The following is a 27,571-nucleotide window of genomic DNA, read 5'->3' as shown; positions in this document are numbered from 1 at the left end:
ACCAGTTTCGGTGAACCAATAGCTTTATTTACTACTGATTTGGCCGAATGGTCGCGTCTTTTTTACTACCGGTTCATCTGAACCAGGCCAAACCAGTAGAATCACACCACTGGATCTTGTAGTCCAATGCCCCCCTCTGCCCAAGCAGGAGACCCTACACCATTTCTGACCGATGACAGTCCAGTCTCTTCTTGGAAGCTTCTAGTGATGGAAGCTCCCACAACTTCCGAAGGCAACTCCTGTTCCATCCTGGTTGATTGCTCACTTATGAAGATAAATCTTTATAAATTAATTATGATTATAATTATTACTATACTTATTATATAAATGTATAGTATTATTTAATTTATTATTAAAGTATGGTCATTTATGAAGATATTTGAAGAGTCCTGGGCCTAAGATGGAACTGTCTAGAACCTAATTGCTTTCCTTCCCTCCATATAGATGTAAGAGTAATATTAGGGACTACATGTAGTACCAAGTAATAGTATCATGTACCGTGTTTCCCCCCAAATAAGTCCCTGTCATATTTATTTTTTGCCACCAAAAAAGATACTAGGTCTTTTTTTCAGGGGATGTAATCCACTGACGCACCTCACTTGTGTGCATCGTCCCTGGCTTCCTTTTCACTGTCTAAGGCCTTCAGGAAATTCTTATTCTATGGCCAGCAAGACTTACCTGAAGGCCTCTTCAGCCAATAAGAGAGCTCTGGATTGATCCAGAGCTTTGTTATCAGCTACAGAGGCCTTCAGGAAAGCCTTGCCAGCCTTGCCGGCTGCAGAAGAAATGGGCCGGCAAGGCAGGTATCAGGCTGTGCGAGTCTAGACCACAACTGTCCAAAGGTAAGTAGTAGAGAGCTCCACCCCGTCCCCACCAGCTTAATTTTTATCCATCCACTCTGGAGTGGGTAGGATCTTAATTAGGGCTTATTTGGGGGTAGGGCTTATATTGGGTGCAAGTGTAAAAATCAAGCTAGGACTTACTTTCAGGGGAGGTCCCATTTTGGGGGAAAGAGGGTAGTGTAATACCATTAAGGACTACTCGATGAGTACAGCTTGTCAGCCAGTTACAAATTATCAGAGGAATGAATATCCTCTGATTCCGGTAAGGATCACGTTACCTCCAAGAGACAATCGGAAATGTCGTGCAGGAACATGACGAGTGAACCGATACGGATGAAATTTAAGCAGAAAGAGAAGCCGATGAGGAAGATAGTGACCAGGTGGTGGATGATCTGCTCATGAAGGTCCTGCAGGGAGAGGAGAGGACTGAACTGGGGGCATTTTGACGCTGCTTCGTGGAGGCCGAAAACCCCGTCATCCTGGGGAAGGGGTTTAGAGAGGAACTAGATGGCCCGTGACCCAATGAATCACCGTTCAAGGAATTTCCTTACCTAAACAGAGAACAAGAATGACCCAGGGTGGTACAAAAAGGGGAACAGTTTCCTGCCAGCTTCACCCCTGAGTCTCTTGTTGAAATCTGACAAGGAGCACTGGAAATCTTTCCCATCCCCTTCCCTTCATCTTTTCCCGTCTATTCCTCTCATCCCTCCCCTCCCTTCCCCCCTTCCCTTCATCTCTTCCCATCCTTTCTCCTCATCCCTCTCCTCCCCTCCCTTTCCCTTCCCCTCATCCCTTCATCTCTTCCCATCCCTTCCCCTTATTTCTTCCCTCCCCTCCCCCTTATCTCTTCCCTCCCCTCCCCTTCATCTCTTCCCTTCCTTCCCCTCATCCCTCTCCTCCCCTCCCTTTCCCTTCCCCTCATCCCCCCTTCCCTTTGATCTCTTCCATTCCCTTTCCCTCATCCCTTCCCTTCATCTCTTCCCATCCCTTCCCCTTATCCCTCCCTTCCCTTCCCAGCAGGCAGAGAAGAGGCTTCTGCTGAGTCGGGGAGGTAGCAAGGGATTGCAAGACTGCCTGGGAAACTGTCACAGAACATTACGAATGAAGTTCATGTGACTGGCGGCAGCAGCCAGTAGCAGTGAAGCGATCCCCACTTTCCCTAATTTCATCCCCTCGTCAGTCCCGGGTCCTGGATTTGGGGCACATTCTGTAAGTTAGTTCATTTTGAGGTACCCTGGTTCAAAAATGGCAGCCCTGCAGCGCATTATTTTGCCTCCTTAAAGATCGTAGCAAGCTTTTAGTACTATATAGATGCATTGCACCTGTACAGATGCCAAATTAGCATCCATGTTTTTTTAAAAACTTTTTGATCGATTGATTGTGTAGTTTTAAAATCAGCTGGCCCGAGTCGTATTGATGAGACGAGCATCAGTGTTCTGACCCGGCTTACAAACATGACAAGCTCTCTACCCGTCCCCTTTGTTAGGAGAGCCAGCAACCCTGGCAAAAGGTCTCTCTCACACACACACAGCAGGCTAACAAAACCTCTAAGTGCCTGTGGAAAGCACTTAGAAATTGGCTCCAACACCCCATCAGTCTCTCTTTCTCTCTCTCTCTCTCTCTCCACACTCGTAACACTCCTAGAAGATGTGCCCACTCTTTTCTCAGCAGTGGGGAGACACACACATCCACACGCTCCAAAGGCGCACCCAACACTCAGCACCACAGATTCCCAGAAAGAATTCCGATAGAGTTCCAGACACGATTCAGAAGTTCGGACTATCAGTGGCTGGCCGGCAGGGAGACAAATAGTTGTTTGCCACACCTATTCGACTCTGCCCCGTGCCTTTTATCCCTAGAGCTCAGGCAGGGCTTAGCTAGCAGCGCTGGCTCTTCTGTCCCAAAGACCAGCCCATAGATTTCCCCTGCTCTCCTCTCCTTTTATCCCCCAGAGTCAGGGTGGGGCTTCGCTAGCAGCCATGGCTCTTCCATCCCAAGGACTGGCCCATAGATTTCCACTGCTCCCCTCTCCTTTTATCCCCCAGAGTCAGGGTGGGGCTTCGCTAGCAGCCATGGCTCTTCTGTCCCAAAGACCAGCCCATAGATTTCCCCTGCTCTCCTCTCCTTTTATCCCCCAGAGTCAGGGTGGGGCTTCGCTAGCAGCCATGGCTCTTCCATCCCAAGGACTGGCCCATAGATTTCCACTGCTCTCCTCTCCTTTTATCCCCCAGAGTCAGGGTGGGGCTTCTCTAGCAGCCATGGCTCTTCCATCCCAAGGACCGGCCCATAGATTTCCACTGCTCTCCTCTCCTTTTATTCCCCAGAGTCAGGGTGGGGCTTCTCTAGCAGCCATGGCTCTTCCATCCCAAGGACTGGCCCATAGATTTCCACTGCTCTCCTCTCCTTTTATCCCCAGAGTCAGGGTGGGGCTTCTCTAGCAGCCATGGCTCTTCCATCCCAAGGACTGGCCCATAGATTTCCACTGCTCTCCTCTCCTTTTATTCCCCAGAGTCAGGGTGGGGCTTCGCTAGCAGCAGTTCCTCTTCCATCCCAAGGACCGGCCCATAGATTTCCACTGCTCTCCTCTCCTTTTATCCCCCAGAGTCAGGGTGGGGCTTCTCTAGCAGCCATGGCTCTTCCATCCCAAGAACCGGCCCATAGATTTCCACTGCTCTCCTCTCCTTTTATCCCCCAGAGTCAGGGTGGGGCTTCGCTAGCAGCAGTGCCTCTTCCATCCCAAGGACCGGCCCATAGATTTCCACTGCTCTCCTCTCCTTTTATCCCCCAGAGTCAGGGTGGGGCTTCGCTAGCAGCAGTGGCTTTTCCATCCCAAGAACCAGCCCATAGATTTCCACTGCTCTCCTCTCCCCTGCCTTCTGCGCATCTGTGCGTCAGGCACTGGACCCAGCTGTTCCTCCTCTTCCTCATCAGCCACCTCCAGACCTGGGGGCTGTGGACTCTCCATCGGAGGGCTGATGGCCCAGGTTCCACCTTCCTCTCTCTCTCTGTCAGCTCCTTTCCCTCTTCCCCCTGGGATACTGAGCCTGATTCCCCACGCGTCCTCCTCCTCCTCCTCTGATTCGACTCCTGGAGGGGCCGGTCACGACAACCAGTGTTGAACAAAATACATAAATACGCAAGGGGGGCGGGAATCAACCTGAAAGGAGGAACAGTGTTCCTCCTTGGATCTGAATAGGGGTGGGTGGGTTTCCTGACCAACCGCGTTTCTGGCGCCAGAGACCACCTACCATCCGTTTGACATCAAAAGGCAGCGAGATGAGCAAGGAGCAGTAGAAGGATAACTGCACGAGGTAGTAGCCCAAAAGGCTCGTCTGGAGAGGCTGCAACACACAAAGGGGGAAGAGGAGGAAGGGAGAGGAATTGCTCCGTGCAATCCCAACTCCCAAGAGCAACAATGAAGTTGTGTTTGTCACACGACAAAACACTAAAGTAGGGTAGCATTTTTCAAACTCGGCTCTCATCATATAGGTGTCATGACTCCGACAAACCACCCCCCATTCAAATCATAAGTCTCTAGCCGCATCTCTCAGAGTAAAATAATTGATTTATTAGGAGCAAACATGCCGGCGCTACCTGGGTGCAGCCGACTCTAAGACACATCATTCATTTCACCTTTGACCCTGGTCTTCCCTCCACCCCTTGGATGTATATTCTCCAATGGGACACATCCATAGCCAAGAGTCATCAATCATGCTCTCCAGTAATAATCTTGAGTGCCAACAGCTTCGGCTGCCTAGCGATTATCTGAAGCATTTAAGGAATGCACTGCTTTCCCCCACTTCCTTTCTGCTGGCAACTAAAAAGACCAAAGAAGTATTTTTTTAGTTGACAATAGGTTGTTCTCGAACTTAGGACCCCAATAGAACCCCAATTTTCTTTTTCTTTTTCCTTTAAGGGTAATTTTAATCTTTTTTTAAAAAAGCATTTCATTCTACTACAGGCAGTCCTCAACTTACAGCGACAGGTAGTCCTCCACTTACGACCCCAATGGAGCCCCAAATCTCTGTTGCTGAGCGAGACAGTTCTTCGTGAATTTGCCCCCTTTTTACGATGTTCAGGGTTGTTTAAGCAAATCGACGCAGTCGTTAAGTTAGTCACCCGGTTGTAAAACGAATATCCCTTACTTCGTGTACTTTGCTGGTCAGACAGTCGCAAACGGGAATTGCGTGACACTCCCCTCCACAACCACCCGGGGCACCGCGACCATCGTAAATACAAGTCGGGGCAGAGCATCTGAATTTTGATCCCGTGACCATGAGCAATGCCACAACGGTCACAAGTGCGAACTCATAAGTCATTTTTTCTGATGCCGTTGTAACTTCAAACGGTCGCTAAGTGAAGCATTGTAATTCGACGACTATCTGTATTGCAGGTCTCCTGCAAAAGGGGTTGCTAAATGTTCGTTCCAATCTGAGGTGGGATTCAGCCGGTTCTGACCGGTTCTGGAGAACCGGTAGCGTAAATTTTGAGTCGTTCAGAGAACCGGCAAATCCCGCCTCTGACTGGCCCCACCAACCCACTGCCTCCCGAGTCCCAGTTGATTGGCTGGGTCCTTCTTTCGTTGCCCTGCACAGGAGAACGGGGCTGTAAAGCAGGTTAGTGCAGTGAGGTGGGAATGGGAATTTTGCAATATTCTTCCCCCGCCACGCCCACCAAGTCATACCCGCCAAGCCATGTCATGCCCACCAAGTCACACCCACCAAGCCACGCCCACAGAACTGGTAGTTAAAAAAAATTTTTTTTGAATACCACCCCTGGTTCCAATGTCTCCTGACTCCTTACCTGCTGGGGGTACCCAACCCAACATTCGCGGAGATCCCACAACCAGGGCTTCTGCAAGGAGACAACGTTTTGTTAGGAATCCCGTCACACCCAGCCCACCCTCCTTTCTCTGGAGCTGCCTCTGAAGGGGAGGAAGGAAGGGAAAGGAGGCCACAAGGCCACTGCCGTCGCTAAGGTTATTTGAAACAGGTTGAAAAAAACCAACAGAGCTGCAATTCCCCCGTTCTGCAATTCCCCATGTTTTTCTCATCCAAAAGAGGAATAATCGATATCGGGGAATGAGAAGGTCCCCGGCTGTATTACACAGTGATGGAGGGTTGGGTTGTGGTTGTTGTTTTGGCCAACAAACCAGTAAAGTTGGAACTCACGTCGTAAAGGATGGCCAGCGCCGTGCAGAAGGAAGCGGCGTAGTAGGTGGCTCTCCAGCTGGAAAACAATAAAATAAAACTTAAATTTAAAAACCCATCAGGGCACATTGGACAGCCAGATGGAAGATTCAAGGAGTCTGGAGTTGTAAGGGAATATAAAGATTCCTTACTAACCCTGATGATGTCACCTAGCTGGGTAATGAAAGGTCCACAAGAAAATAGTCACGCTCAGGGAGCCCCAAGGATCCAGACCTCCTCCTCCCTGCAACCCCCTTACTTCTTCTAGCACAGATGAGGTTACCTAGTTTGGTAATGAAATGTCTGCAAAAAAAAACCCTACCAAGCTCAGAGAACCCCAAGGACCCTACGGTCTTCCTCTTCCTCCTCCTCCTCTTCCCTGTAACCCCCACTCACCTGGTTTCACAGAACTTCTTGGTCAAGCTGGGCCGGTCCTGATTCAGCCTGTATCGGAACCACCTCTCTACCTGTCTTGGTTGCAGGTTGCACTGCTTGGCTAAGGTGCTGAGGTCTTCCTGGAAGACAGGAAGCAGAAATAGGTAAGAAAAGCATCCCAGCCAAAGTCCAAGACCACTGGAAGCCCAAAGTCCAACACAATTCGAGACCACAATAGGCTCCAATTTTTTTAATGGTTTTAATGGGGGAGAGAGAATGAGGGAGAGAGAGAGAGAATGAGAGAGAATGAGAGAATGAGAGAGATTGAGAGAGAATGAGAGAGATTGAGAGAAAATGACATTGAGAGAATGAGGATTGAGAGAAAGAGAAATTGAGAGAGAATGAGAGAGATTAAAGAGCTTGAGAGAAAATGAGATTGAGAGAATGAAAGAGAGAGAGAGAGAATGAAAGCCAGAATGAGAGAGAGAGAGAAAGAGGATTGAGAGAATGAGAGAGACTGAGAGAGAATGAGAGAGATTGAGAGAAAATGAGATTGAGAGAATGAGGATTGAGAGAATGAGAGACGGAGAGAGAATCAGACTGAGAAAGAGAGATTGAGAGAGAATGAGAAATTGAGAGAGAATGAGAGAGATTAAAGAGCTTGAGAGAACACAAGATTGAGAGAATGAAAGAGAGAGAGAGAGAATGAAAGCCAGAATGAGAGAGAGAATGAGAGAGAGAGAGAGAGAGAAAGAGGATTGAGAGAATGAGAGATGGAGAGAGATTGAGAGAGAATGAGAGAGATTGAGAGAAAATGAGATTGAGAGAATGAAAGAGAGAGAGAGAATGAAAGCCAGAATGAGAGAGAGAATGAGAGAGAGAGAGAGAGAGAGAGAGAATGAAAGCCAGAATGAGAGAGAGAATGAGAGAGAGAGAGAGAGAGAAAGAGGATTGAGAGAATGAGAGAATGAGAGAGATTGAGAGAAAATGACATTGAGAGAATGAGGATTGAGAGAAAGAGAAATTGAGAGAGAATGAGAGAGATTAAAGAGCTTGAGAGAAAATGAGATTGAGAGAATGAAAGAGAGAGAGAGAGAATGAAAGCCAGAATGAGAGAGAGAGAGAAAGAGGATTGAGAGAATGAGAGAGACTGAGAGAGAATGAGAGAGATTGAGAGAAAATGAGATTGAGAGAATGAGGATTGAGAGAATGAGAGACGGAGAGAGAATCAGACTGAGAAAGAGAGATTGAGAGAGAATGAGAAATTGAGAGAGAATGAGAGAGATTAAAGAGCTTGAGAGAACACAAGATTGAGAGAATGAAAGAGAGAGAGAGAGAATGAAAGCCAGAATGAGAGAGAGAGAATGAGAGAGAGAGAGAGAGAGAAAGAGGATTGAGAGAATGAGAGACGGAGAGAGATTGAGAGAGAATGAGAGAAAATGAGATTGAGAGAATGAAGAGAGAGAGAGAGAGAGAGAGAAAGTGGATTGAGAGAATGAGAGACGGAGAGAGAATGAGACAGAAAGAGAGATTGAGACAGAAAGAGAAATTGAGAGAGAATGAGAGAGAATGAGAGAGATTGAGAGAAAATGACATTGAGAGAATGAGGATTGAGAGAATGAGGATTGAGAGAAAGAGAAATTGAGAGAGAATGAGAGAGATTAAAGAGCTTGAGAGAAAATGAGATTGAGAGAATGAAAGAGAGAGAGAGAGAATGAAAGCCAGAATGAGAGAGAGAGAGAAAGAGGATTGAGAGAATGAGAGAGATTGAGAGAGAATGAGAGAGATTGAGAGAGAATGAGAGAGATTGAGAGAAAATGAGATTGAGAGAATGAGGATTGAGAGAAGGAGAGACGGAGAGAGAATCAGACTGAGAAAGAGAGATTGAGAGAGAATGAGAAATTGAGAGAGAATGAGAGAGATTAAAGAGCTTGAGAGAACACAAGATTGAGAGAATGAAAGAGAGAGAGAGAGAATGAAAGCCAGAATGAGAGAGATAATGAGAGAGAAAGAGAGAGAGAGAGAAAGAGGATTGAGAGAATGAGAGACGGAGAGAGAATGAGACAGAAAGAGAGATTGAGACAGAATGAGAAATTGAGAGAGAATGAGAGAGAATGAGAGAGATTGAGAGAAAATGACATTGAGAGAATGAGGATTGAGAGAATGAGGATTGAGAGAAAGAGAAATTGAGAGAGAATGAGAGAGATTAAAGAGCTTGAGAGAAAATGAGATTGAGAGAATGAAAGAGAGAGAGAGAATGAAAGCCAGAATGAGAGAGAGAGAGAAAGAGGATTGAGAGAATGAGAGAGATTGAGAGAGAATGAGAGAGATTGAGAGAAAATGAGATTGAGAGAATGAGGATTGAGAGAATGAGAGACGGAGAGAGAATCAGACTGAGAAAGAGAGATTGAGAGAGAATGAGAAATTGAGAGAGAATGAGAGAGATTAAAGAGCTTGAGAGAAAACGAGATTGAGAGAATGAAAGAGAGAGAGAGAGAGAATGAAAGCCAGAATGAGAGAGAGAATGAGAGAGAGAGAGAGAAAGAGGATTGAGAGAATGAGAGACGGAGAGAGATTGAGAGAGAATGAGAGAGATTGAGAGAAAATGAGATTGAGAGAATGAAAGAGAGAGAGAGAATGAAAGCCAGAATGAGAGAGAGAATGAGAGAGAGAGAGAGAGAGAGAATGAAAGCCAGAATGAGAGAGAGAATGAGGGAGAGAGAGAGAGAGAGAGAGAAACAGGATTGAGAGAATGAGAGAATGAGAGAGATTGAGAGAAAATGAGATTGAGAGAATGAGGATTGAGAGAAAGAAATTGAGAGAGAATGAGAGAGATTAAAGAGCTTGAGAGAAAATGAGATTGAGAGAATGAAAGAGAGAGAGAGAGGAAAGCCAGAATGAGAGAGAGAATGAGAGAGAGAGAGAAAGAGGATTGAGAGAATGAGAGAGATTGAGAGAAAATGAGATTGAGAGAATGAGGATTGAGAGAATGAGAGACGGAGAGAGAATCAGACTGAGAAAGAGAGATTGAGAGAGAATGAGAAATTGAGAGAGAATGAGAGAGATTAAAGAGCTTGAGAGAACACAAGATTGAGAGAATGAAAGAGAGAGAGAGAGAATGAAAGCCAGAATGAGAGAGAGAATGAGAGAGAAAGAGAGAGAGAGAGAAAGAGGATTGAGAGAATGAGAGACGGAGAGAGATTGTGAGAGAATGAGAGAGTGAGAGAAAATGAGATTGAGAGAATGAAAGAGAGAAAGAGAGAGAAAGAGGATTGAGAGAATGAGAGAGATTGAGAGAAAATGAGATTGAGAGAATGAGGATTGAGAGAAAGAGAAATTGAGAGAGAATGAGAGAGATTAAAGAGCTTGAGAGAAAATGAGATTGAGAGAATGAAAGAGAGAATGAAAGCCAGAATGAGAGAAAGAAGAGAAAGAGAGAAAGAATGAGAGAGATTGAAAGAGATTGAGAAAAAATGAGATTGAGAGAATGATGGAGAGAATGAAAGAGAATGAGAGAAAATGAGAGAGAGAGAGAGAGAGAAAATGAATGGGAGGGAAAAAGCTCCTTGAAAAAGCTCCTTTGGGACAACCACGACTTGGATGGCTGAGAATCTCCATAGACTCACTAGTCTTTAGCCTTTCGATCCACTCATGGTCTCCTATCGTGGACTAAGTATGGTCAGATTTTTAAGTGCTACTTTACAAAGCCCCTGAAAAACAGGAGCATTTTATCCAAGGCCAGATCTGTCATGCCCTTGTTGGAGTCTGACTCCGAAGGGAGCTGACAGGGAGTGGGAGTGTGGCTCCGGAGGAAACGGGGGAAGGGCACAGTCTGGCTGGGCATTCAGAGGAAGACCCAGGGCCACCCCCTCTTCATCCTAGGGCATGCAGGGAGGAATGGAGAAGGGAGCAACATGGCTTATGGGAGAGGAACAGGCCCTGATCCCTTTCATTAGTTGCAGCTGAGGGAACAGGATACAAGAAGGGTGTTTGCACACAGCACCTTGCTGGAAGCAAAGCATGGTTATCTTTGTCGAGGCTTATCTGGGTTTTGGCGTCCTCCCAACTGTGATGTGCTTCGTTATCTTTTGGAAGTCTGCAATTTATTATCCTGGCCTGTCGTGTTAATTACTTCAGCGTGGTTTGTGTTGGTTTTTTTAAAATTTCTAATTTATCTGTACTTTGAGTTCGGACCGCATTTCCTCCCTTTGTAGACTGTTTTTGGAAGAGTCTGATCTCCAGCCGAGGATAACTGGACATTGGGAGCCGAGTTGTAGGTGTTAAAGGGACTTTACCTATTTTTGTGACTTCGTTGCTTTTCTGCCATGCCCCTTTGGGTCATCACAAGATGTCTGCGGAGATTCTCAAGCCATCCAGGTCGTGGTTTTCCAATCCATCTACGGTTGGGACATCCAAGGCTGGAGTTTGAGCCACCCCTTCCAACACCACGAGAACAAAACTCACCTTGGTGGGAGTTTTCCTCTGTTTCCTGTAAAAAGCTTCCAGGGTGGGGTTCAGAGAAGGTGTCCGCCTCACCTTTTCTCGCAAACCTAGTCGTTTGCTCAAGGAGACACCAATTTTCCTGAGAAAAGGAACAGGTTGGGTTAGACAACTGGTGTCAGGATTCCGGCAGTTGCCCCCATTTAAATCATGAGTCTCGAGCCAAACTTCCAAAACTCAAAAAGGACTTATTGGGAATTAACATGCCGGCACTGCCTGGGTGTAGCCGACTCTGAGACACATCATTCACTGTCACCCTTGACCCTGGTTTTCCCCTCCATCCCCTGGGTGTATCGTAATTCATATTCTCCAATGGGACACCTCCATAGCCCAGAGTCATTAATTATGCTCTCCAGTTAGAATTTGGCACGGCAGAAACTTCAGTCACCTAGTTACTATCTTTGAAAACATTTATGGAATGCACTTTCGGTTTGCAAGCTGCCGCACTGCTCCCCCCTCCTCCCTTTCTGTTGGCAACTCTCTAAAAAGACCAGAGAAATATTTTAGGAGTTGACAACTGGATTGAGTTAGTCAAACCCTAAATTTAACCGGTCCTTGGCTTTCTCGTTTCACGCACCACTTAAGAACAGGCCTAGAAAGCCAAACGAAGAAAACAAAACCGATGAATATAACCTTTCCCGCTCTCCCCCGCCCCCGCTTTTAAGTGAAACATAGCACACAAATCATAGCAATGCCTACATACAGGTAATTCTAAACTTAGAATTCCAATGGGGCTGAGAATGGATCTGGGATTGGGGTTCTTGAGCCCAGGGAGAATGACCACCTTTGGTCTTGGATGTGGTGGCACTGCCCCAAACAGACCCTGCGTGTAATCGGGGGTGGTTTCTCCAGGGCCCGAACAGAGCAGGTGGCAGTCGTGACCAGGAGAGCCTTTGCACAACTGCAGGTTGTTGCACCAGTTACACCCTTTCCTGGACTGGCAATCCCTTGTCACGGTCACTTGTGCCCTCATCACCTCCCGTCTTGACTATTGTGATGTGCTCTACCTGGGGCTGCCCTTGAAGAGCATCCGGAAGCTCCTGTTCTGACCCAGGCTTCGTCAAACATAATTAAACAAAAACTTGTTTTTAAAAGTAAAACCTATTTTAATGCAACGCTGGGAATTATTTTCATTCACAGCCAGAACTAATTGTAAACCGTTCCCCAAGATAAGCACCCGCCTTTCAGTTCTGTGGAAGGCTGCCAAAAACAGAAGTTTCCGATAAATTATAACAGTATCAGGAAAAAAAAAAACCAAACAGAATACACAAGAGCTTCAAGGAAGACGCAGAATCTATTGAACTACTTTGCTCCCTGCAAAGTTTTCATCATCGAGGTCTGACTTTTATCCCTTATGGGAGGGGCCATCACCTCCAAGCCTTACTCCCGAGTTGCCTCATTTGTCTCAGCTGCTCTCACCTTCCAGCAGCTCTGCACATACGTGCACTGGGAACAGGCTCCCCTCGTTCCTCTGACTCGCTGCTGCCAGACTCCGAAGGCTCCAGGGGCAGCACCCCATTGCCAGATGGTCCTGGCCCCATCCCTCCATCGGACGCAGTACTTTCGTCCAAGTCCTCTCCAGACTCCCTGACCGGTCCCCTTTCTTCCTCACTGTCCAATACCGCTGCCATCTGCACCGGCTGCCGGCGAACCACAACAGTTCCATTTCGTGCAAAATGCAGCTGCCCTGCATGGTTTTGTGCAGTCCCTGGTGTACACATGCATCACCTCTCCTGCGGGACCTGCATGGGTTACAGGTTTGCTCCCGGGTGCAATTCAAAGCATGCTGGTTGTCACTTTTAAAGCCCTTCATGGCTTGGGATCAGGCTATCTGAGGGAATCGTCTCTTGCCGGTCACATCTACGTGACCCATCAGAGCGAGGAGGCAGGGAATGTTGCGGGTCCCATCCCTGAGGGAGATACACCTGGTAGGATCCAGAAGGAGGGCCTTCTCCATGGTGGCTCCCTCTTTCTGGAATATCATTCCCCCAGAGATTAGAATGGCTCCCACTCTAATACTCTTCCGGAAGGTACTGAAGACCTGGTTCTGCCAGACAGCCTGGGAAACTCCGAGCGGGATGGAGTCCATTCAATGGTTAGTAAGCATGTGTATTGCCACCCTGGTGGGTGGTGGAGGGTTTATCTTAGGTGCACACTTTAAAAATCAGGGTAGGGCTCATTTTCAGGGTAGGTCTCATTTTCAGGGCAGGGCTCAGCTAATTTTCAGGGTAGGGTTCATTTTCAGGAAAACACGTTAGGTCAGAAAGCATCAAAATGCCAGGTTCAATTTCCCTCGCTTCTTATTTTGGTAAGTCGATAACATTCTGTTTTCAAAAACGATGGCTCAAGGCAAAGGGATTAAAAAAAAAAAAAACAGGATGTTCTGCTGTTTCAAGCTTTTGACCGGAAAGGGGGAGGAAAGTTTTCTCCTAACAGTTGGAGAAATGGTCTCTCCTCCTCCTCCTCCTGCTCTGAGTTGGTTTCGGCTGGCCAAGAACTTGTGTCATGTCCAGACAGTAAACAGGTAATTGGGAATTGAGATAGTTAAGTTAGAATTGGGAGCTGTCCCCTTAAGGGAATGCCTCACGGTAAATGTAGTTGAGGCATCCTGGGAAATGTAGCTCATGTCATGTGGTCACATCTGTCATCCTGATTGGCCACTGAATTGACCCTTGGTTGGGTCGATTTACTCCCGCTTGGACCCCCAGCAGCACGCTGGTGCCTCACTCTTTGCTCCATCCTTATGGGATGAAAGATCACTATGTTTTTACACTATGAAGCCAGCCGCGCAAAGAGCTGGACGTTAGATGACTCTCAACGTAACGGTGAGTTACACCTTGTGATCCAACAAAGAAACTTTGTATGGAAGCCTCTGTAGAGTTTGTCTGTCTCTCTTTATATTCAGCCAGCAATTAAAAGACAGAAGAGCTTGCCTTTCGAAGAAGAACCGGAGGGCGACCAGCAGGAGAGCGATGGGGAGGCAGAGCAGGAGGTGATGGGGTTGTGGATAGCGGATGTCCTCCGTCTCCCGCATGTCCTCCCAGGTGATCCCCGGAGGTAGCCAGTATTCCTGTCTCCAAAACCACGGCGTGAGCTGCGCCATCTCCCTGGGAAGAGAGAAGAAAGGCAGGAGGTGAGATGGGCAACTGCAAGGGTCTTTCTGGAAGGAGGGTTTTAGAATAACAGAGTTGGAAGAAGACCTTGGAGGTCTTCAAGTCCAACCCTCTGTTTAGGCAGGAAACCCTTACACCCCTTCAGACAAACGGTTTTCCAAGCTCTGCTTAAAAACTCCCAGCGTTGACTGGAAACAACATCAAATTCCATCAGAAGAAATGATTATTGAAAAAAATCTCAAAATGCGCAGAAATGGATAAATGGACTTTGGCGCTAAAACACAAAGACACTTCACTATACTACGATAGCTGGAATTGTTGGTATAATTGGATTGACCAAAGATAAATTATATATCATAAGGCATAAAAGAAAAGTATCAACCCACAATAACGAGGTAGCGATATAAGTTAAAAACAGGTGTGGTTATATGACACAAGTTAAGGTTATGAAAACAAAAGATCTTGCAAACTGTTAAAATAAGAATACTTTTTTACCTTGTAACCTCTTTCTTTCTTTCTTCCCCCTTTTTCTTTCTCTTCTCAAAATTCTTTCCCTCTCTTCCTCTCCTCTCTTCTTTCTTTTTTTTTTCTTTTGCTTACTTGTGTATGTATTGTGACTGGTTTTAATTGTAAAAATTAATAAACTATATTTAAAAAAAAAAACTTCCAGTGTTGGAGCATTCACAACTTCTGAAGGTTGTTCCACTGATTCATTGTTCTGTCAAGAAATTTCTCCTTAGTACTAGATTGCTTCTCTCCTTGGTTAGTTTTCCTCCATTGCTTCTTGTCTTGCACTCAGGTGCTTTGGAGAATAGCTTGACCCCCTCTTCTTTGGGGCAGCCCCTGAGATACTAACATCAGAAGTCATCAAAAAAGCACAACAAAGAATGTTCTTTCTGCACCAAAGCAGAGAGCTCAAACTGCCCAAGGAGCTGCTGATCCAGTTCTACAGAGGAACGATGGAGTCTGTCATCTGCACCTCTATGACTGTCTGGTTCGGCTCTGCAACCCAACAGGACAGACACAGACTTCAACGGATAATTATGACTGCAGAAAAAACAATTTCTACCAACCTGCCTTCCATCGAGGATCTGTATACTGCACGAGTCAAAAAGAGGGCTGAGAAAATATCTACAGACTCCTCACATCCTGGATATATAAACTGTTTCAACTCCCACCCTCAAAATGATGCTATAGAGCACTGCACACCACAACAACTAGACACAAGGAGAGTTTTTCCCCGAATGCCATCACTCTGCTAAACCAATAATTCCCTCAACACTGTCCAGCTATTTACAAAGTCTGCACTACTATTACTGTTAAAGTCATCACTCCTTATCGCCCATCCCCTCCCACTTGTGACTGTATGACTGTAACTTTGTCACTTGTATCCTTACAATTTATATTGACTGTTTCCTAGTATGATTTGATTGCTCATTGTACCCGATGACTATCATTATTAAGTGTCGCATCTTATGATTCTCGACTCTTGATGAATGTACCTTTTCTTTTATGGACACTGAGAGCATTTGCACCAAGACAAATTCCTTGTGTGTCCAATCACACTTGGACAATAAAGAGTTATTCTATTCTATTCTATTCTATTCTATTCTATTCTATTCTATTCTATTCTATTCTTATCATACCCTATGACTATCATTAAGTGTCGCACCTTATGATTCTCGACTCTTGATGAATGTACCTTTCCTTTTATGGACACTGAGATCATTTGCACCAAGACAAATTCCTTGTGTGTCCAATCACACCTGGCCAAGAATTCATTCATTCATTTATTACTTTACCTTCAGAGCTGGTGAGTAAAACAGATGTGGTGTGACAATCCACTCTGCCCTGCCTATCAGCTGATCTACAACCAATGGAAATGTAGGACACGAAAGGGGAGGGCTGTGCGGGCAGGGCCAATTGCTGACCAGCACAACCGGATCGCTAGAACCGGTGTGAATCGGCAGCATCCCACGTCTGGCCATGACACTGAAACTTCCTGACCCCGCCCTCGAAACAGCACTGTCCCATCATCCACGCCATTTCTGACAAGGCTCTCTCCTTGATGGGTTTCCACCCATCGCTTCTTGTCCTGCCTTCAGGTGCTTGGGGGAATAGGTAGACCCCCCCTCTTCTTTGGGGCAGCACCCAAAGTACTGAAAAACTGTTGTATCACCCCTAGTTCTTATCTTCATTCGGCAATCGTTGCCTCCATAAGTGTGAAAAGATGGTTATCTTCATCCCATAGCGATATACCAAAGGAAGACTGCAGCACAATACTGCAGTCCAGGTGATAATGCCCAAAAACCCCCTCTGCCAAACCAGAGGTCAATCCAGTGACCAATCAGGATTACAGATGTGACCACGTGACATGAACTACATCTCCCAAGAGGCATTAACTATATTTCCCATGAAGCATTCTCTTAAGGGCACAGCTTTCACTCCCAAACTAACTATATACTGTCTAACCAGCACAATAACCTAGGTCCCTTAGCTGTCTATCCTATGGTTCAGCCTCCAGTCCCCTAACCATCTTTGTTGCTATTCTCTGCCCCTTTTCTAGGGTCTCAACATCTTTTTTGGTATTGCAGTGACCAGAACTGGGCGTAAGATTTAATTTAATTTATTTGTTTGTCAAACATGTACAAGATAACAAGGATAAGTACGAACATAAACAAGAACCAAGTGAGTCAATACAGATAAATGGGGACAGTAGGACGGGGACGGTAGGCACGCTGGTGCGCTTATGCACACCCCCTTTAAGGACCTCTTGGGAATGGGGTGAGGTCCATGGTAGACAGTTTGAGGTTAAAGTTTTGGAGGTTTGAGGATGTGACAACAGAGTCAGGTCGTCAGTTCCAGGTGTTGTGGCTGAAGTCGCATTTTCTGCAATTGAGTTTGGAGCAGTTTACTTTGAGTTTGTATCTATTGTTTGCCCGGGGGTTACTGCGGTTGAAGCTGACAGGTAAGACGTTGTGTCAGGTTTCCAAGTAATGAAATCCATGTTAAAAGAAAAATAACCAAGCCCATCTTCAAAAAGATTTCTTTTATTTAGGAAAACACCCACATTGGCAAAGTCCATGGTAATTCCCAATCTGACCCAACTCGGAATTTCTCCACGATGTTAGAAGTTAAAAACAACCCCCATAAGTCACATTCTCCAACAGAAGTATTACAGCATGGCTTGATGTCATAACTCTCCACCTCCAGGTCCCCAAGCCCAGACAGCCACATTTCCCATGAGAAAGAAGATCGTGTAGACAAAACACTTGCTTCATCGCCACTCCTCCCACCTTAGGAATCTGTAAAGCCCGCAACTCCCCGCCCCCATGGGAAAATAAGAAAAAGAATATATACTAAGACAAACGAAAATGGCTACACCTATGACAATTTTGTGTACTAAGCTTGGGTCAGACCATAGGCAGTGTCGTTCTAAGTTGTCTAGGTCCAAAATTTCAAGCTTAGTTGCATAAGGTATTCTATTGCAAGCAGAGGAGTTGAGGACTCTTCTTGTAAAAAAACCTCTGGACTTGGTCACTTGCATTAATGTCCGTTATACAATGTGGATTCCAGGCAGATCAAGAATTGGTCTGGAGCCAGGCTAACAAAAATGCACAGTTCTCAATCGCCCACCTGCTGGAAATGTCTGAAAGAACGGGGTACCTATTACCAGATGTGTTGGGATTACAAGAAAATTTGGCATAAAATCTGGACACGGCTAGAAGAAATGTTGGGTTTAAAAATTAACTTTTACACCAGAGATGTTCCTATTAGGACTAATAGATGAGCATTTTAGGAAAGCAGATATTTACCTCATTATTCCTGTTATTACAGCAGCAAAATTATTGCTTGCCCAAACTTGGAAGTCAAACTCCACATTATGGAGGCTGAAGCCAAACACCCAGGTTCCCTTTTCATCATTTTAGGAGATTTCAGTCAAGCAAATTTAAGGAAAGAGCTCTCAAAATATTCCCAGCATGTCAAGTGTCCCACCAGAGGCAAAGATACTTTTTTAGACCACCGCTACACAACAGTAAAAGATGCTTAAAGATGCTGACCACTGCACGATACACCTTGTACCTGCTACAAAGACTTAAACCCATGAAATCAACAATTAAATCAGTGAGGAGTTGGTGGGATGAGGCAAGACTGAAAATCCAGGCCTGCCTAGATTGCACTGATTGGGATGTCTTTGAAGATGCCTCTGCAGACCTAGATGAGCTCACAGATACTGTAACATCATGTCAGCTTCTGCGAAGACTTATGTGTACCAACAAGGTACACATAAAAACAAAACTAGCTAGCTATGTAGCAAACTTTAAAAACCAATACAACACCCTATGCCAACAAATAAAGGCAGAATGCACAAATTACCACTGCAAGCAAGAGGAAAACCTCCTACATACAAAATCCACCCGCGCCTTCTACAACTTTGTTAACACCAAACTTAAAGACTCAAGAACCATCCCACCCCTAAAAGGACCGAATGGGAAAGGCTGCAACGATGAAGCCGTTACGGCCAATCTCTTCAACACGTTCTTCAGTTCAGTCTTTGTAAACAGCAATGGTTCATGTCCCACATGTCCTAGTCGTACCACGACTATATTGTCTAGAAGTATTTCACAAGGAGAGTACTACACTCCTCAGCTCACAACAGAATGCCCTACGACACCAGGCTTGAGATTTTGGGCTTGGACAACCTTGAACTACACCGCCTATGGTTAGACTTAAGCATAGCACACAAAATTATCTGCTACAATGTCCTACCAGTCAATGATTACTTCAGCTTCAACCACAACAACACAAGAGCACACAACAGATACAAACTCAATGTAAACTGCTTCAAACTTGTTTACAGAAAGTAGGACTTCAGCAACAGAATGGTGAATGCCTGGAATACACTACCTGATTCTGTTGTTACATCCTCTAACCCCAACTCCTTTAACCTCAAACTAACCGCTATTGACTTCACCTCATTCCTAAGAGGTCTGTAAGAGGCGTGCATAAGCGCACCATCGTGCCTCCCGTCCCTGTCCTATTGTCCCCATTTATTTGTACCTATTTCCTGTATTCTTACTCATGTTTATACTTATACATATTACCTTGTAAGTGATTGACAAATAAATAAATAAACAAACGAACAAACCTGCAAATCAGAGGTGGTGTTCAGCAGGGTCTGATCAGTTCTGGAGAACCAGTAGTGGAAATTTTGAGTAATTCAGACAACCAGCAAATCCCACCTCTGACTGGAGATTTTACAATATCCTTCCCCTGCCACACCTACTGAGCCACGCCCAAAGAACCAGTAATGAAAAAAATTGATTCCCACCACTGCTGCAAATATATAGTAACGATAAACCTTGGTTCACAGCTAAACTCAAGCAGCTACGTCGTTCCAAAATGGAAGTCTACAGAAAAGGTGACAGAATGTCTCTTCCGGTTTGCAAGGTTTCAGCGGCGGCAGGAATCCGTGATCGTGCGCGGTTCCCGCTGCGCTCACCGCCGAAGTGCCTCCGATCCAGTTGGATTTGGAGGATATGGTTGCCCCATAGAGGCAACCAAAGATAGGGGAGATCCGGGTAGGGGCTTGGGGATATCGCAAACCCCCTCCCCAGCCGGTTAAACTCCCTTTTCCCAAGGCGGTGGAGCAGCGGTCAGCAATGGCCGCCACAAAGAAGCCTGCAGCCGGACAAGATTGTGCAGGAGGAAGTTGGAGAAAGTGAAAGTTTCTGGCTGAACCGGGACAGCGAGGAACCTTTAAATATCCTGGATATTTAATTTCTTGAATGATACATTGTTTCCCAAGAAGACTGCAAAGCGGCGGAAGAAAGTCTGAAAGGGAAAGTTTTTTTTCTCACACCCTCCTTCCCTATGGAAATAGCAGATGGAAATCTGAAAAACCTGCTTGGGCACAGCAGGTAATTAAACTTGAAAATTAAAGCCAAGGGGATAAAAGATTTCTGAACACTGGAATTAAAAATTAAAATCTTTTTGCTGTAAGTGGGAAGGAAGAGGTAAAGAACTTATTTTAAGATTGTACTGGAGGAGACTGCTTGGAGTTTATAAGACCAGAAATAAATGGCAATAAGACTTCTAAAAATTATTTTGGAACTGTGTCATTGAATTCTACCCCAGGAAGAGAAAATATAAAAAGAAGAAAGTGCTAATGAAATAGTTTGTCTTGATTTGGACTGCTTTGTGACTTTTGGGAACTATTTCTTGAAAGAATAAAAACATTTGGGTTGTTTTTTTTTTAAAAAATGGCATTATCTGTTGAAGAATTGCAAATGGAATTTCAAAAGCAAGAGGAACAAGGCAGCAATGGCTCTTCTGGATCTATTTTTCACTTTTTAGAAATGGCGATTTCCACCTACCAGGAAATACAGCAACAAGAAAGCTGGGATGGAGAAGAAGAAGCCATCTTTAATAGACAAATAATCTTAGTTGAGGAAGAAAAGAGAAAGGGGGGAAAGAAAATGGAGAATTTAGAACTTAAAAAAGCAACCAAGAAAGGGAAAAATAAGGCGAAAAATCGATACAACGTCAGAAAGCAACAGAAAAGAGAAATACAACAGAGAGGGGAGACTAAGAGAGTGGAGATTGAGAGATGGGGGGGTAAAAAGGCTAGAATTGATAAGAAAGGAAGGGAAAAAGGGAAAAGGAGTCATAAAGGTTTAAAACAAGATGTTAAAAAACAGGTTTTTTTCAGAGACCAAGGGTAAAATATAATCTTAAAAAAAAAGAGATTCTGCAAAAGTACATAAGACTGTATTCTAGATATTAGTATTCGAAATCGAGTTAGAAAACTGAAATATTATATGAGTTAATAATATATTAAAGGGAATGTATAAAATGTTTAAGATTTAACAATAGAGTTTAATTTCCTATGGAACATTGTTTTTACTATATTATTAGCCTATTTTTCTTTTTTTTTGTCTCAATATTCTAAAATGCAGTATTTAGAATGTACTAAGCAGAATCAGTATGGAAAGTATGTATTTTTAAGTGTTAAATTTGGGGGAAAGATAAAAAGTTGTCATACTTCAACCAGTGATTACAGGAGAAATATTGTATTAGAAAGAAAAGATAAATAGATAATTGAAAGAGAACAGACAAAAGATGCAAGTATAACTATCTAAATTGAGATGAAATGAATAAAGTAGAATTAAGAGAGTGAATAGAAGAGAGAAAATATATAGAAAACATAGAATGTTAAATAAGATATGAAATAGTATATTAGGTGAGCATGAATTTGATTTATGTCTGTATAAAAAGATGTGACCCGGGGTTAAGCCGCTTTCCAAAAAGAAGTTTTATGTATTTATGTTTTGTGTTTTGTTTGTCTATGTTTGAATTAATAAAACTGTAGAAGAATGTTGGAAGAGAATAATGAAATTGCAAATAAGACAGATGGTTACAATGAATATATACAAATCAAGGTAAAAGAAATATAATTGAATAGAAGGAAAGGGAGAAATAGAGAGAAGTTGGGAAAAGATATGAAGTTGAATATATAAGATAAATATGCATATTAAACTGTGCTTGTATGGAAATGTGATAGTTTGGAATTATGCTGTCTTTAAACAAGATGTTTTATTTGTTTTTCAGAAAAGATGTCTTATGTTTTTATATCTTACGTTTTGTTTGTCTGTGTATTGTTTTTAAAAATTAATAAAATTTGTTTAAAAAAAAAAAAGAAAAGGCGACAGAATGTGATACAACCAGGCCAGAAACATATTAACAGGAGAGATCAGAGCAGCAAAAAAAAGCTACTCTGAAAAGTTAAAGAATCAATTCTCAACAAATGAACCAGCAAACATGTGGAAAACTCTTAAAAACATTACTGGCTTCAGCAAAGCCCTTTCCAGGCAGAAGGAAATCAACAACTAGCAGATGACCTGCATGTGTTTTACTGCAGGTTTGAAAAGAAACTACAGCCACCTATCTCCACAACCCACATCTCAAACACACCAACAACAGCCAAGCCTCCTACAACTGGCCCCAACTCATTGGGCTCACAACCTCTGGAGATCCCAGAAAAAGAAGTGCAAGATCTATTTCACAGACAGAAGCCAGGAAAAGCACCAGGGCCAGGCAAGATAACTCCTTCTTGCTTAAAAGTCTTGGCCCCCATCTTTACCTGAATCTTTAATAGATCACTAGAGATGCGCTATGTTCCTTCTGACTTCAAACGCTCTACCATCATCCCAGTGCTGAAGAAATCTTCCATCAAGGAACTGAATGACTACAGACCAGTTGCTCTAACATCTGTAGTTATGAAAATCTTCGAAAGGCTTGTGCTGTCCCACCTGAAAACCATCACGGATCCGCTGTTAGACCCCATGCAGTTTGCATACCGAGCAAACAGATTGACAGATGATGCTGTTAACATGGCTCTGCATTACATCCTACAACACCTTGACTCTCCAAATACCTACGTGAGGATCCGCTTTGTAGACTTCAGTTCAGCATTCAATACCATCATTCCAGACGCTCTTCTAACTAAACTAACGGTACCTGAACACACTTGTAAGCGGATCATAAGCTTCCTAACAGACAGGAAGCAGCAGGTGAAGCTAGGCAGAATCACACCTGATACCTGTACAATTAGCACAGGGGCCCCCAGGGGTGGGATACGAAAGGGTTAACTACCGGTTCAGGATTTAAGAGGTTCCCTGCCCGCTGTGAGCCTGTAAATCATCATAAATCATCATTACCACGCTGTGCCTCGTTTGGCAGCTAAAGTTGAAAAATCAGGAAATAAAGATCAGGTAAGAGCCCAGGTGGGCAGGTGGGCAAAAAAACCGGTTCTATGTCTGCTGCTCTTCAGAACTACCGGTTCTACAGAGGTGGACAGAACCGGTAGAAAAAAAACCCTGCCCCCCACTCCCCCAAGGCTGTGTGCTTTCTCCACTTGTCTTCTCCTTACATACCAATGACTGCATCTCAAACAATCCATCTGTTAAAATACTGAAGTTTGCAGATGACACAACGATTGGTCTCATTCGAGACAACGACAGATCCGCAAACAGACAGGAGTTTGTACAACTTGCCTCGTGGTGTAACCAGAGCAATCTGGAACTGAACACACTCAAAACCGTAGAAATGGTGGTAGACTTTAGAAGAAACCCTCCCGCACTACCACCTCCGACAATACTAGACAACACAGCATCAACAGTAGAGACCTTCCAATTTCTAGGTTCTACTATATCACATGACCTAAAATGGACACCTAACATCAAAAACCTCATCAAAAAAGCCCAACAAAGAATGTTCTTTCTGCGCCAACTGCCCAAGGAGCTGCTGATCTAGTTCTACAGAGGAAGGATGGAGTCTGTCATCTGCACCTCTATAACTGTCTGGTTTGGTTCTGCAACCCAACAGGAGAGACACAGACTCCAGAGAGGATAATTTGGACTGCAGAGAAAAACAATTACTACCCACCTGCCTTCCATGGAGGACCTTATACTGCACGAGTCAAAAAGAGGGCTGTGAAAATATCTACAGACCCCTCACATCCTGGATATATAGACTGTTTCAACTCCTTCCCTCAAAACGAGGCTATAGAGCCCTGCACACCACAACAAGTAGACACAAGGACAGTTTTTTCCCCAAAGGCCATCACTCTGCTAAACACATAATTCCCACAACGGCGTCCAACTATTACAAAATCTACACTACTATTACTATTAATCTTCTCATCACTCCTTATCACCCATCTCCTCCCACTTGTGATTGCATAACTGGGACTTTGTCGCTTATATCCTTATGATTTTTATGGACTGTTTCCTAGTATGATTTGGTTGCTCTTTTATGACTATCATTAAGTGTTGTACCTGATGATTCTTGACTCTTGATGAATGTATCTTTTTATGTACATTGAGAGCATTTGCACCAAGACAAATTCCTTGTGTGTCCAATCACATTTGGCCAATAAAGAATTCTATTTCTATTTCTATTTCTATTTCTATTTCTATTTCTATTCTATTCTATTCTATTCTATTATTTTGTTACACAGGGCGCAGAGTTCAAGTCTGTCAAGAAGAAATTAAAAGCTGGAGAGTTTGCAAGGCTCTGTCCCAATTTCCTGCCTCATGGCCATAAGCTGTTTGGGATCTACTGGGATTCAGCAGAAAACAGACAGAGAAGTTTACCTTCGCACGTGTCTGTCTCAGTCTGGAAGACAAACCCTTTGGGGCAGCTGCAGCTGTAGCTCCCAGGCGTGTTGCGACACAAACCGTTGTCACACAACAGGCGATTGATGGCACATTCATCAACATCTGGAGAGAGAAATAAAGGCACAGAACCTGACCAACGGGACTGGCAGGCGGATGGGAGAGCAACCTACTTCCTCCTTCCTCTTTTGAACCAAAAGGACTAGCCACTTAAAAAAATATTAAGGGAGCCTAACAGGATAGGTAGACTAAACACACACAATGTGGTTTAATCCTGACTTTCCTCTCTTCCTGGCCTTCCTAACCTTCCTGTTGAGAATTAGATAGAGAATCACAGTTTCCTAGGACACAGGTGTCCATTCTGTCCACTATCAGAAGTTATTCACCTTCAAGATCAAGTTTTAGAAAAAGTTGAATAACTCTTGTGCAGCCCTTGATGTTCTCTGAACTCGGTTGTTCATTTGCAGACATTTCATTACCCAACTAGGTTACAGCATCCATGCTAGGGAGTGTGGAGTTTGTTCCCTGTTTATATACAACAGCTTGCATTGGCAGTGTTGGTGGAGTGTTGCTTTCTCCTTGATAGTTTCCTGATTAGAATATTGTTTTCTCCTTAGTTGCTTGATTATTTCCCTCCTTGGTAGTTTCTTGATTAGAATCAAGTTTTCTGCTCGACTGTCTGGTATTAATCCCTGCTTATCTGGGTGTTCTGGCTTATCTGAATGATTCTCAGGTGTTAACAAGATGGACATCTCTGGCCTGAGAAACTATGGTTCTTGTGATGACCCAAGGTGGAGATACCAAACAAACACAGTCACAGAAAACCGGTGAAGCCCCTTTTATTCCTTCACTTTGCTTCCAAGCTCTGAATATCCTTGGGGGAAGACAAAAAACTCCCACACAAACAGTTACAAGAAGAAGGAAAAAAGCAACACAAACCAGGCGAGATAAGGGCTGGAGGATGTCCACAGATAACAGAACACACACTGGGAAGGACACCAAACTCAGAGAGGAACCATAAACTAGAGATATTTCCATGCTTTGTTTCCAGCGTTCGCCCGTACGCATATCCGTCCTCTTATTCAGTTGTCACAGCTGCAGCCCATGAAGAGGATTAAGGACCTTGGTGCATTTGCACCAAGACAAATTCCTTGTGTGTCCAATCAAACCTGGCCAATCAAAGAATTCCATTCCATTCCATTCCATTCCATATTCTATTCTATTCTATTCTATTCTATTCTATTCTATTCTATTCTATTCTATTCCATTCCATTCCATTCCATATTCTATTCTATTCTATTCCATTCCATTCCATTCCATTCCATTCCATTCCATTCCATATTCTATTCTATTCCATTCCATTCCATTCCATTCCATTCCATTCCATTCTATTCTATTCTATTCCATTCCATTCCATTCCATTCCATTCCATATTCTATTCTATTCTATTCTATTCTATTCTATTCTATTCCATTCCATTCCATTCCATTCCATTCCATTCTAAAAAGAAACCCCAGAGGACGAAGCAATAATAGACAAGATTTTTCAATGTGCTGAACCAGACAGTATGACATTAGAATTGAAAGAACCAAACGGGTCAGAATACTATAAAGTATGGAATAATTTCTCTGTATGGAGGGATATGAAAGGAAGTCTATCAAATGTAAATCAGAATTTAAGAAGTGACTGAAATGCAGCACAATGAATAAGATACAAAATGACACAAAGATTAATACATGTATGCGTGCGTGTGTGTGTGTGCGTGCGTGCGTGCGTGCGTGTGTGTGTGTGTGTGTGTGTGTGTGTGTGTGTGTGTGTGTAAATGCTTATATTTGTCCTATAGTTGTCATGCCCCTTGCCCAAGAATGGGAGGGAGGGAAAGAGCCCCTCTGTGTCTCTTCCCCAACCCCCTCCCTACACACACACACAAACACACACACACATCTCCACCTTTCTGTCCACACGGACACTGCCCCCACACAGCCGACCACCTCAGAGTCCCTTCCGACCCAAGAACACGAGCCACCCTCACCTCCCCCGCCAGTGCGGTCTTGATGATCTCCGGAGACCCTCCCCCGGGAAACAAATGGTGGTGGGGGGGGGTCTCAGCCAGGAAACAGCGGCGCCCCCTCCAGCTCGTGGCCGCTCCTGCCCGGCGAAGGGGGCGAACGCAGGACGGGGAAGGGGGGTCCTTTCCCCGTCCCCTCCCCTCAAAAAAACCCCCACCGGCGTTGATTTCCCCCTTCCCCATCATCCCCAGCCAGCCCTCCAAGAGAGAGAGAGAGAGCGATGGGAGTGGAAGTCCCATTAGGAGAGAATCCTTCGCTTTGCCCCCCCACCCGACCCTCCCCCTTTGGAAGATGCGCAAGGAGGGGGTCCCTGTTTCCAAACCACCCCTGCCCCCTCTCTCACCCCCACCCCACCCCCAAAGAGCACCCCAATTTCCCACGGGGCGGTGGGGGGAGATGAGAGCCCGGCTACTCCAGCCCTGGCGCGAAGAGCGGAAGACGGATGGGGGGCGAATTGATGCCCTCTGGGTACCCCGCGTCCCCCTTCCCAGGTCTCCCCATTAAAAAAAAAACACGCGCCAGACCTGCCGCTGCTCCCTCGGTGGCTCTTTGGGCCGGTTCCGGCCGCTGCTGCGAGACACGGGCTGGTTTTGAGGGCGGGGTGGAGCTCAGCGAGGGCGGGCGAGGGGCGCGGCTGGCCTCTGAGCGTGGGCAGAGCGCCCAGAGTGGGGGGAGGTGTGTCTCCCGAGGCAGACGTGGAGGAAGGGAGGGGGGCAAGGCTGGTGGGGCCGCCCAGCCGCCTCCTGAGACCGTGCAGAAGGCTTTGAAACGGGAAGAGCAACCGGGGGACGGACGGGGTTTTTTGGGGGACGGGGGAGGCTAAAACATACCGACGGACCGGGGCAGGATTTGGACCGGGGCTAAGTCGAAAGAAGGCAGGGGAGCAGCCTTCCGCTGTTGCTGGGGCTCCCTCAAAGATTTTGGGGGTGGGGGGTGTCAAACCGATTTCCAAAGCCCCAAACCGTAGGACGAGAGGCAACTCTTTATCCATTGCTTTGTTTGATTTTATTTGCCAATAAGAGGTATAAGCATGGTTACGAATGCGTGAAGTGGATTCGAATTAATAAAAACAATGGGACAGGGACGGTAGGCACGTGGAGGCACTTATGCAGGCCTTGTTGTTGTTATTATTATTATTATTATTATTCACAAAAAACAACAGTATACAGAACAAACGAGATAACTATCATGGGTTTCGCATCACAAATCACTAGTCAAACACTTCCCAAACGTTTAGGACTGCATGATGTATTGTTATTGTTGTTGTTATTGTTATTGTTATTATTATTATTATTATTATTATTA

At 44.8% G+C, this 27,571-nt stretch overlaps 1 protein-coding gene across 4 annotated transcripts in view; it reads right to left on the bottom strand.

The window, feature by feature from the left end:
- Positions 1-26,874, bottom strand: part of CERS4 (ceramide synthase 4) — a 32,579-nt gene extending 5,705 nt beyond the window's left edge. The window contains exons 1-9 of one of the 4 annotated variants that reach the window (XM_087922576.1): positions 26,791-26,808; positions 24,177-24,302; positions 13,840-14,013; positions 10,871-10,988; positions 6,428-6,546; positions 6,014-6,071; positions 5,646-5,696; positions 4,091-4,183; positions 1,121-1,249 (exon numbers count right to left, since the gene is read on the bottom strand). In XM_087922576.1, the coding sequence (XP_087778702.1) occupies positions 1,121-1,249; positions 4,091-4,183; positions 5,646-5,696; positions 6,014-6,071; positions 6,428-6,546; positions 10,871-10,988; positions 13,840-14,009 (738 nt within the window). In that variant the 5' untranslated portion in view covers positions 14,010-14,013; positions 24,177-24,302; positions 26,791-26,808. Of the gene's footprint in view, positions 1-1,120; positions 1,250-4,090; positions 4,184-5,645; positions 5,697-6,013; positions 6,072-6,427; positions 6,547-10,870; positions 10,989-13,839; positions 14,014-14,514; positions 14,984-24,176; positions 24,303-26,781 lie in introns of those variants that run through there. The other 3 variants (XM_026722493.2, XM_087922575.1, XM_087922577.1) reach the window with 3 other exon arrangements.
- Between the last annotated feature and the right edge of the window lie 697 nt (positions 26,875-27,571).

The sequence above is a fragment of the Pseudonaja textilis genome, chromosome 1, assembly GCF_049901715.1.
Source record: "Pseudonaja textilis isolate UNSWEBS1 chromosome 1, rPseTex1.2, whole genome shotgun sequence".
NCBI classification, from domain to species: Eukaryota; Metazoa; Chordata; class Lepidosauria; order Squamata; family Elapidae; genus Pseudonaja; species Pseudonaja textilis.
This window is presented reverse-complemented; position numbering and strand designations above follow the sequence as displayed.